Raw genomic sequence first — 11,134 nt, forward strand, 5'->3', positions numbered from 1 at the left:
TAAAAAAAATTCACTGCTCCAATACACAATGATTTGTAAAAGAATGAACAGTGATTTTATACACAGTAAAAATGCCAAAAACTAAAACTAGCATTTTCACCGCCCCAATACTTAAAATTGATCACATATTTTGGTTGAAAAGTGGTGTATCTTTCGGGCATGAAGTTGAAGTGGTCAAGAGTTTGGTTGTAATAAAATTTCTTAAATCTAAGCCGGAGGTGGATGCTATTTCACTAGATCTTTCTAAAAGCGTCTGTGTCCATTTGGGAGTGTGGTTGCGGTTGCTTTTCAAAGATGCTTTTCACTTGAAAATACATCAAAATAATGTTTTTTTAAATCATTTTTGATATCAACGGATCAAAATGATTCGAAAACACTAAAAAAATATTAATTTAAAGTAAAAAAAAAATTAAATTCTTTTAAAAGTGCTTTTGAAACGCAAAAACAAGAGGATTGGTATGCTTAACCGCTAGGTTGACACATTGCTTAAAAGAAATAAAAAGCTTAGTAGAAGCCATCTTGGAGAATTCATGGCAATTATGTGTCCTGAAGAATATTTTGACCTGTCACCTTCTTATATATCAAGGATATTTAAAAGAAATCCTGAGGGGTAGCTCAATTAATCAGGTTTTGGGTTAGCTCCTCAATGATCACGAGTTCGAGTCTCCTCAAGGTCATTAAAGGCTTATATGGTCGTTAACTTCAAAATCCGTAGAATTTTCGAGGTGTGCACAAGCTGACTTGAATAACCATATTAATAATAATAATAATAAGAAGAAGAAAAAAAAAGATATCGAAAAGGATTGTGCACGTCTTCAATATCTTTTTATTATAAATTAATTTTATCCCGATGAATATTTTGAGTGCCGGCTTATATACTTCAAGTAGCGAGAGAGATTGCTTGTGTCTCAACTAATAATTTTAGAGAACAAATTGTGACCAGGACAAATTAATGTTGGGAAGAGATATCTAAGTAATTTGTGGAACGTCCCGCCAAAGTTTCACTTTCATATTATTGGCTAAATAATAACATGACGATTTTGCCTTTTTTTTATATTGGTATTACTTAACTTTTTCTTATCCAAGATTATTGGCTAAAGCATATAGAGAACTCTTGAGTTATCAAAGCATTTTGATTTATACCGATTTTTTTTTAAAAAAAATAAAAAAATAAAAAGAAATTAGTACATGAATCATGTTTGGACCAGGAAACCCTCTATTAAATTTTGAGTTTTAATTTATAAATTCAAAGATTTCAAGTCTTTGAACACCAAAATCTAGTGATGGTTAGATCTAAGATTTACATGGGATGAATTTGTGATAGCTCGCCATGCATAGTGATATAATTCTAATAGAGGGATTCCTAATCTGAACACTGAATAATTTAAATATTATAATTAAAAAAAAAATCAAAACAAACAATAGTTTAGAAGGTCTTCATGGCCAGAATCATTCTAATGGCCTTGCTTTTCTTGAAGATAAAATTATTAGAAAAGAAATGTCTAATAAAATGAGAATTTAAAGATGCTTTTCAAAAATATTTTTTAATTAAAAATGCATCAAAAAAATTTTTTTAAAAAAAATCAGCGCTTCAAAATCATCTAAAAACACCTAAGCAAGCATCAATTTAATGATTTTTCAGGCGAAAATCAATTTGAAAAGCATATTATAATACAAAAATAAACAATCACATATATAGCATCACTCAATTATTAGAAAAGAAATGTGTAAATAATGAATTATAGTTTATTACTTGGAGCATGACATTCAATTGACATCAACGAAGCTATCTAATATAATGAATTGATTACACTAATCCCTGCTCACCAACTCCCCGGCAAACCTTGTAATTCCGAGAAAATTATAGTTTCTAAAATGCAAATAAACCATAATAAAAAAAAATCATGAAAATTATAGTAATGATGACTAAGAAGTGAAAAAACAGTGAATATATTAAGATTGTGATGAGAACATTGCTTTAATTCTTTGCAAGGGGCAAGTTAACACCACCCAGTGTCCTTTACTGGAATCAATAGGAAATCCATTGGGTCTCCTGGTATGAGATCAAACTATGTATTTGGTGATGGACAAAAACTCATGATCTCGGGGTTTTCACCTAGGAATGCTATTAATGCCGCTTTGACACATTTTGACATCCTAAAAGTATATCGCAACAGCATTCCACAATGGAGATGGTGCCAAATTAAGTTGTTTTCAGCCCATAAGAACTTCAAATGCTTGTTTACCGTACAATTCTCTATAACCGCCATAGATGGAGACATGCAACAGGCAATTGATTCTTCATCTCTACAAGAATACCAAAAAAATGAAGATAAAAGGACAATCTTTCAATGCTTTCCATAGCACGAACAGAAATTAAGGAAAAGAACAATGCCATACCCCTGCTTGAGAAAACTTGTAACTATGGGTCCATGTTGGATTAGCATACATAAATACCATGTCGTCTCAAGTTTGGGGAGGATACAGTTCCCACAATGCAATTGTTGTGTCTTCTGAAGCAGAAGCCATTAACTTGCAATCGGTTGAATATGTAACTGCATTGCACTGCAATAAATGTATTATGTATCCTTTCATAGATGTAACAGCAGTAAGAAGTTCTGCCAGAGTAAACCGTTAGGAGGACCATACATTACCCAAAATCAAGTTAAAACTAAAAAAAGGCTTCTTGAAGATAGAAATTGACATCTTGGTGAAAAATAGAGGGATCAAATTCATTATATATCATGGCGCACAAATATCTCTTTCCTATTTTCACTGTTATTGCTAAAGAAAGCCCTCTACTATGCTGCTGAAAATCTGATAAAACATAATATGCCATGCAACAAAACAGGGGTGGCCTGTTCTATGAGTTCGATATATTTTTTCTTCTTCAATCACACAATATTTAGCAATTAGATGAAGTCCTGTGAATGAGGTATCCAGTGATTGCTTAGTTTGGTTGAGCATGAAGAGAACAATCTATAGATAAAGTACATTGTGGTCTCTTGTGGGTTATTTTCTCCAAATGGGCATATATGTCTTGAGGATAGGATACTGGGCATTGTTAAGTTGATTCTAAGAAGATAAATTTTTCTATCAATTTAGGCTCCTATCCGTTGAAAGTTTCAAGGTGTTTTCATCAATGATGCATTCCCCTGTTAGCTTTGGTCACCGTAAGAAAGATTGCACACTGTCATATGGACAAAGTTCCAAGCAAAAGTAATTTTATTTTTGAGAGAAAAAGCTTACCATATAAGGGAGTGTTCAATTAAAGAGTAACTAACAGGAAGTTCAACAACTCTACAAAGCAAGTCAAGACACAAGAAACATCTAATAAGCATGACACACATTCACGCAAGTATGGAAAGTCAAATTGAACAAGATAAAAAGATAGTGATGACCAGAGATTCCATTCTCACATTGAAATAAAGAATTGAGTAAAAGGGTGCCAAGCCCTGGATTACATAATCGTTACTGAAAAAAAAAAGGTGACATTGTTGCTACTAGGAATTTGGATTTAAATACCGTAGCATGGTGATACTTCAGTATAGCCAAAGCATTTCCTTTGCGATAGTTATATATCCTGACTCTGGCATCAAAGGAAACACATGAGAAATAAGAAAACTAGGACCCCACACTGTACGAGCTGGTATATGTATTATTACCGATCATAATTTTGGTCGCTGATATGTTCTCATATTAGTGCAAGTTGCTGATATATATTGTGTTCCGAGTTGCTAAAAATCAAAATAAATATAATCAACTCAATTGACAGAAGTTGCTGAGTTAGGTTTAATGAGTTTTGTATAATTTTGTATTCCAATATTTTAAATCTATCGATGAACATCCTTTGTTTGAATATATCTTCCTGTGACTTCCACAAGCAACTCACAATGGATCTTTAAGGACTTATATGAGATCAATTTGAGCTCAGAACATATTACCTATCAAAACATAGTCAAAGTAAAGATGCAAGATTCAATAGCCAATACCTATAGGGAATATTATTGTTTTTTCCTAAGACTACATGATTTACCTTATAGCTGTGAAACTAGAGCTGTCCCAAAATTACAACAAAAAAGAAGCATATTCTATTCATTTGTTTTACTGACCTGTGGTCCCAACCAGCAGTGGCAGCAATTTTGCTATCTGGTCGAATTGAGGTGCCTGATACACCAGGTCGTTCCAAGCTAATCTCTTTCTTCATCACACAAGAACCCTGAATTAAATAATGGACAATTCAATTTGAAGTTAGATAACGACACCTAAAATGTGTACAGAAATCAGCAAATCAATCAGCTGGAATTAAGAATAAATGTTTGTGGAAAGAGAAAACAAAAGAATATCTTTTGCAATAGTTATATATCCTTACTCTGGCATCAAAGGCAACACATGAGAAATAAGAAAACTAGGATCCCGCACTGTACAAGCTGGTACATGTATTATTACTGATCACAATTTTGGTCACTGATATATTTTGTGTTCTGAGTTGCTAAAAATCAAAATAAAGATAATCACCTCAATTGACAGAAGTTGCTGAGTTAGGTTTGATGAGTTTTGTATAATTTTGTAACATCCTTTCTTTTAATATATCTTCCTATGACTTCCACAAGCAACTCATGATGGATCTTTACGAACTTATAAGAGATCAATTTGAGCTCAGAACATATTACCTATCAAAACATAGTCAAAGTAACGATGCAAGATTCAATAGCCAATACCTATAGGGAATATTATCGTTTTTTCAAATACCACATGATTTATCTTACTGCTGTGAAACTAGAGCTGTTCCGAAATTACAATAAAAAACAAAGCATATTCTATTCATTTGTTTTACCAACCTGTGGTAAACCAAGTTTCTTCTCAAAACCAGTTCATACTATATCTGACCATTATAAATATAATAATGTCACTTGTGAAAAGGCTGTTTATAGGAAAGGGAGGAAGCTCATCCTTCTGTTCAATGTAAACAGGAAAGCTGCCAACATTGAAATGAGGCAGACCGCACCAAAACCATGATGCGCACATAGACAGAGGGGCATAGGTGTCATATGTTGTCAACCAAAAAAGAAAATTGATGGTCTGAATTATTATGGTCAATAATACGAAAAGCAGAAAAAATGATCAATGAATTTTGTCATAACCCGCAAATCCAGAAAAAAATTAAAAGCACATGATTGCTCAAACTTGTACCAAAAGAAAGGTCATATAAAAAAAAAATTACATCCATCACTTGCAGAACTTTCACATGCCAAGAAGTGAAATATTATACGAGTAGATGAACTTCATGAATCACGAACGAAGAAAATTACCACAGAAACATCCAAACTATATAGGGCAATTTTGTCATCAGCGGCTCCTGAAATGCCCCCACTGCACAACCCATCGACGCATAGGCTTAGAACTGCAGACAGACATGCAAATATTCAACTTAGTAGTGGGGAAAAGGTGAGAGGCCTCCTGATATGAGGTCCTACCTGGCTCTGTATGGAACTTAACAGAATTTACAAAAGCCCCTGGATTTCGCATATCCCACAAAAGCATGGAACCATCCTCATAACTGCCACAAGCAGGGAGAAGGAAACACAATTACAGTACAGAAATTGAACTCATAACGGACAACCAACAAAAGGTAAGATAAAAATTCAGTAGTTTCATTTCACTTTAAGGGACTTGATACTCCTTTAGCTATGATTTAAATGTTAAAGACCTGAAGGAGACAAATTTAATTCAAATCTAATTGGTTATAAGAAATGTTGAGTGGTGAATTCTCACTCCACTAATTGTTAATCTGCACTCAATTTTTTGGAGGAACCTATATAACGTTCTTTTATATGATTTTTCACCAATAAAACATTTATTTGCACATTCATGTACCTCAAAAAACAAGTCTACTCGAGAAGAATAGAACAGCCCAGAGAATTATATAATTATTTTACCATGAAACTCCCCTTTCTAGTTCTACAACATTTTCTACATAAAATGCTTGCCAACTCCATGGGCTAAGGCTTTTGCATATAGGACTTTTTTGCAAGAATTCCTCTATTCTTTTTTGCAGATTTGCAAGTGACGGGCATTCATAACAATGGCTGGGCATTGGTTAAGTTATTTCTCTCATTAAAATCTGATTCATATGGTAGACTAACCATGTGTTGTTTTCTATTCCAAAAAGCATTTGGAACTTCAGCACAAATTTCTTGTAGAATTTGTTGATTAACAAATTCAATTTTCTCTTCGATTTTAGAGGATTCAGGCTACTCTTTTATTCTTTTAAAAGCTACCTCTTCCTTTAGACAATCAACGAAGTTTTGTTTTGTTTCTATAATCTCTTATAAGAGATTAATTTGATGTGGAATGGTGACAGTAATGAAGGGAAAATGAATTTGAAATCCTAGGATTTCTGAAGTAATACGCTTATTTGTAGTACAATTAGTTGCAAATCAAATCTAAAACAAAAGAATTATTCATTCATTCAAAAATCAAATCTTGTGAATCATTCACAGTTGTGAATTTGTTTCCACACAATTTTCTTTTTCACAAATTACCACTGTTAAAATTATTTCCTAATCCTTTCAAAAACCTAGCTATTTGATCAACTTGATCCTCTGAATCATCACTCAAGACAGTAGATAATCCCTAGATCAATTCTTCATCATAGATGCACACCATCAAGCCTCAAAATTTCACCTTTCGTAATTATCATTTTGTGTGCACAAGGAAGAATATTGCTTAATGAATAACATATGTAGAATCCCAAAAGTTTTGATTCATAGGAAAAACGAGCAATATGACTTCTAGTAAGTTACAAAACTTTAAACATGCCAAACTACTAAGGTACTCAGTTAAGATTTAAGAAGAAGAGAAAGGAGAAGTATATACCCAACCAAGATATACAGAAATCCCTGTGATTCTGATGGTAGAAATGCTTGAACTGCCATGCACATTCCTGCAAATAAACACTTGGTAACAACTTTGTTGATGTCTATATGTAGAATAAGGCATGTAATACTTTATAATACAGAAATCCCTATGATAGTGATGATATCCAATCTAATTGTGTATTTAACCACTGGAAGTTCTGCTATGAAATTTTCTTTTCTTTTTCTACCATTTCTATTGTAATTATCAATATGTGGGGTCACGTCCCTACTATTAAGACTTGTGATAGCACTGATATAATTTCATATCCAACATGATCACACATAATAAATATGTTTTTCTGTCCACGCATAAAAAGGCATCTGATGACATGGATAAAATTTCTATTATTGGAATAAAAATGGATCACAATTGGACAATAATCCCTCGGTAGGCCATTGATGCATAAAAAGGAGACTCTATGATCAAGATCCATTTTAAAATCCCAAGAAACAATTCCTTATAAATTAACTGTAAAAACAATAAGGTATTTCTCACTTGCCAATTAAAATACAGGTTCCTTTTCATCAATCATAAAACCCAAGAAAAGATATGAATAGACACAAGTTTGGATGATGGTTGATTTGAGAAACTATAATACCATCTACACTCTCCAAAAAAGAACACTCCTCTTAGAAAATTGTTCCACAAACAATAAATTAAACTATTATCTTTCTCTCAGTTTAGAAGCTAGACTGCATATCTTATTAGCAATACAGCATTATCAAGTTACTTTGGAGAAGGTGATCCAAATATTTATGCCGTATTACCATTCTTCAAAATTCATATATTGGCAGAAACAAACCTCTTTTGTTAGTAGAAATATTAGATGAACCACCAATGCAGCTTTGAGGTAATCGTGCAAGCCTTTCTGCAGTATTCAGATCCCATATCTCAACCTTTACATATTTGAAATACAGAAATTATGAGCAACTGGGCAACCAAAGATTCAAAGTAGTAATTATATGGCAAACAATACTCTATGTATGCCTGTTGACCTCGGAAGACTGCTCCCCTGCCACAGCAATGTACTTTGATCCATCAGCATGCAAATCTGATACACATCAATTTGTTAATCCTTATAACAAGAAATTATGCAGCAACAAAGACCAATACAGAGAAAATAAAATAAAAAATATTATACTGGAGCAATCACTTCCTGGGAAATCTAAAAACACTTTGTCACTTCATAATGACTGATCTTCTGCACATAAAATTCTTAAAATAAGAGTGATCTTTTTCATGGCACTGAAAATGTTTGCCATGGAAAACTAGAGAATTTGGATCCAAAGACAAGTGGTCGGTGATCAAAACTATACATTATCACCCACAAAATAACACATTGCTTGAGCCCGACTCCATCAACAACAAATCCCAAAACTGAACAGTTTTAAGCAGTGGGCTACTTTCCATATTCAAAGGATGGTATAATTATATTTCAAATTTACTTACACAACCAGTACACACCCCCAATTTTGCTTCTTATTTCTGATTTTCTTAAAGAAAAGAAGTCCTAGATTCTCCTTCACATGGCTTGAAAAATAAAAAAACCAGCACTCCTCCTCCTCCTCCTTTTTCAGGTAATAAGTAGATAATAATTGACTCTCAAGAACATCATCTGGTACCACATTCAGGATGCGTTACAGACTATTTTCCTTCATCCTGGTAATTAGCAACCAAAATCCTAAAAAGTTTAAATTCCAAAGCTAATTTTGTCTCTTCCGCATATTTTTTTAATCAAATGATGACAAATAACATTGCAGCTATTTTGCCATTTAATAATTCTCTACATCAGAAATCCTAACAGCTGTAGACCTGTATCATTCAAAATGAATTTCATCTCTAGTTAGAAGGCATCAACTAAATCAGAGTTGGTTGCCAACTTTGCAACAGTATAATAATTAAGGCATATATAAATAAGTAAAAGGCATCAAGTCTCACAGCATCCCACATAGTAGCAACATTAAGAGTCAAAAGTTGGGCAAACCTTCAAGGGGGTTGGAGCACTCAACTGGATCTTCTTCATAATTTATTCCTTTATTGCCCAGAGAATTGGTATCAACAGTTTCTGTATCATCCTTCTCATGTTTATAATTTGGCCCTTCACCTTGCCTCACACTAGAATTAGGCTTCTTCACTAAAGAGAGCTTGCAAAAATGGTAAGCGTTTGTTTTGATAGTTAGTGAAGGTTCCCTGTCAAGTAAAAGAAAATCTGAGATTAGCTTAAGATAATATTCAATGTTGATCATTATTAAGTAATGTGAGACATCTAAGGTCAAATCAGACAGTATAATTTCCAAGATCTAGCAACTTATGCCAATGCCTAAACACATACACGTACACATACATGGTTGTTAAATATTTTCAATCATACTGATAAGAAACGTCAAATGCTTAAAGAAGGGAATAGACACAGGCATCAAATGTCTCGCTAGATGTTATTATTCAAATACTACCACAAGATACATTCGTTAGTCAAGTTTTTTTCCAATAAAAGTCAACAAAGTGGATAATAAAAGACACAATTACCCATTCTAACTTGAGATAAAAGCCTAAACTAATAAGTTGTTTCCAGTATGACTAGTCCACTAAATTTTCCAAAACAGAGTTGAACTATGCCAAAACAAACACATTTTGACATGCATCTTCAACCATGTTTAGTTGGCTCAAAACTCAAATGATAAAAGAGATTAGAAAATGCCACTTCAAAAGAAGAATGATAGCAATCTTGTTTGCTGGACCATGCAAACAGATCTAAAAATGAAATCTTAATTGCCACACATAACTGGTTTAAACAAATAAAAAAAAATCATAAATTCTCTGATAAATCACAAACCACACCATGTATAATTCATCTGGCAATTAAAAAAAAATACAAAGAAAAGCTTGCTACCTCGACAAACCACCATTGTCAATATCCCAGCACTTTACAGTTCCATCCCTACCCTGGCTACAAAAAAAATCAAAACCATACGTCCAAAAAAACCTCATAAAACATTACACAAACCTCAAAAGTAAATAAATTATCAAGAAAACAATATAATTAAAAAAAAATACCTGATAACTTTGTTGTCACCAATCAAAGGACTCGCAGCCACAGATATTATCCCATGAGCCGCACTATGCACCCTTCAATCCATACAAAATAAACAATCAAATACCCAGAAAAAAGAGGCTTAAAATTAATTAATAAAATGAATACCGAGAAGATGATACAGTTCGATGCTGTACAGTATCCCAAATCCGTAACTCTCCGTCTGTAGAACTGCAAATAAATACGTACATGTATAGATAAGTGAAAACATTATATAATTTTTTTTTTAAGGAAAAAAAATAGTGAAAATCCTACCCGGTGAAAAGCAAAGGTTTAGAAGGATGGAAAGAAGCGTCCATAACAGAGGCGCGATGGCCTCTAAGGACTGCAACTGGATCAGGTGCTGGCCTTTTGCTCATTCTTTGATTATTGTATACTGTATGGTGTAGCAATGGTAGAGATTATTATTCGTTGTTCGAGAAGCCGCCTCGTAGTCACCGTGGTTGTTTCCGGCGTTTCTGGCTGTCGCTGCTGCTTCAATTTCTGGCGTGGTTGAAATATTTTGAGATTTTTTGTTTTGGTTTATTTTGGGCTTGCTTTTGTCCTCGGATTTTCTAATTGTATCTTAGAAAGTAGTCTTTTTAAAAAAATTAAGTTTTGAAAAAGTAAATTATAGAAAAATAAATTATTTCCTGCTATTATTTGGTAGTATATTAAAAAATAAATTAAAAATATTTTTCGGTATTTAGTTATATTACAAAAAATAAACTAGAAAATAATTTATTAATAATTTATTTTTTTCAAGTTTATTAAAATAATAAGAAACAAATCTTATAAATTAAAAAGTTGAATGAGAATGAAATTGAAAAAAAAATATAATATCATAAATTATCTCAAATAAAATAAATAATAATCAAAATAATAGAGATCAAATCTAACAAATAAAAAATTTAAAGATGAAGAAATTAAAACAATAATAATAACTATTTCATAAATTATTTCAAATAAAATAAATAACAATCAAAAGAATGAGAATCAAATTCGATAGATAAAAAATTTCAATTAAAAAATAATAAGGAAAAAGCAAATAATAATTATAAAAATAAGGACCAAAGTTAATATAAAAATCAAATTTTAAAGGATGAAATTGAAAAAAAATTATTCAAAACAAAATATATATAT

At 32.4% G+C, this 11,134-nt stretch overlaps 1 protein-coding gene across 7 annotated transcripts; it reads right to left on the bottom strand.

Moving 5' to 3' along the window:
- Positions 1–1,934: 1,934 nt before the first annotated feature.
- Positions 1,935–10,569, bottom strand: LOC7463336 (protein DECREASED SIZE EXCLUSION LIMIT 1). Of its 7 annotated transcripts, none has more exons than XM_024609074.2 (14): positions 10,268–10,567; positions 10,121–10,183; positions 9,976–10,047; positions 9,812–9,868; positions 8,906–9,111; positions 7,917–7,972; positions 7,724–7,817; positions 6,880–6,946; positions 5,478–5,560; positions 5,313–5,404; positions 4,113–4,219; positions 3,666–3,737; positions 2,401–3,589; positions 1,935–2,307 (listed from the first exon to the last, which is right to left on the bottom strand). In XM_024609074.2, the coding sequence occupies exons 1-12, from the start codon at positions 10,369–10,371 to the stop codon at positions 3,695–3,697; spliced, it is 1,044 nt and encodes a 347-aa protein (XP_024464842.1). In that variant the 5' UTR covers positions 10,372–10,567; the 3' UTR covers positions 1,935–2,307; positions 2,401–3,589; positions 3,666–3,694. The 7 variants fall into 7 exon arrangements, with proteins under 7 accessions (XP_024464842.1, XP_024464841.1, XP_024464839.1 ...); XM_024609073.2 differs by lacking the exon at positions 3,666–3,737 and having other exon boundaries at positions 2,401–2,555; positions 3,526–3,589; positions 10,268–10,566; XM_024609071.2 differs by lacking the exon at positions 3,666–3,737 and having other exon boundaries at positions 2,401–2,565; positions 3,526–3,589; positions 10,268–10,566.
- Positions 10,570–11,134: the final 565 nt, after the last annotated feature.

Source organism: Populus trichocarpa, chromosome 9 (assembly GCF_000002775.5).
Source record: "Populus trichocarpa isolate Nisqually-1 chromosome 9, P.trichocarpa_v4.1, whole genome shotgun sequence".
Classification (NCBI taxonomy): domain Eukaryota; kingdom Viridiplantae; phylum Streptophyta; class Magnoliopsida; order Malpighiales; family Salicaceae; genus Populus; species Populus trichocarpa.

Excerpts from the sequence above, each read along its gene's own strand:
- LOC7463336 (XM_024609071.2), bottom strand. The coding sequence starts at position 10,371 with ATGAGCAAAAGGCCAGCACCTGATCCAGTTGCAGTCCTTAGAGGCCAT. Across the intron at positions 10,048-10,120 it reads CGAACTGTATCATCTTCTCG|GGTGCATAGTGCGGCTCATG; the intron begins GTATTCATTTTA and ends TATGGATTGAAG. Across the intron at positions 4,220-5,312 it reads ATAGTTTGGATGTTTCTGTG|GGTTCTTGTGTGATGAAGAA; the intron begins GTAATTTTCTTC and ends TATTTAATTCAG.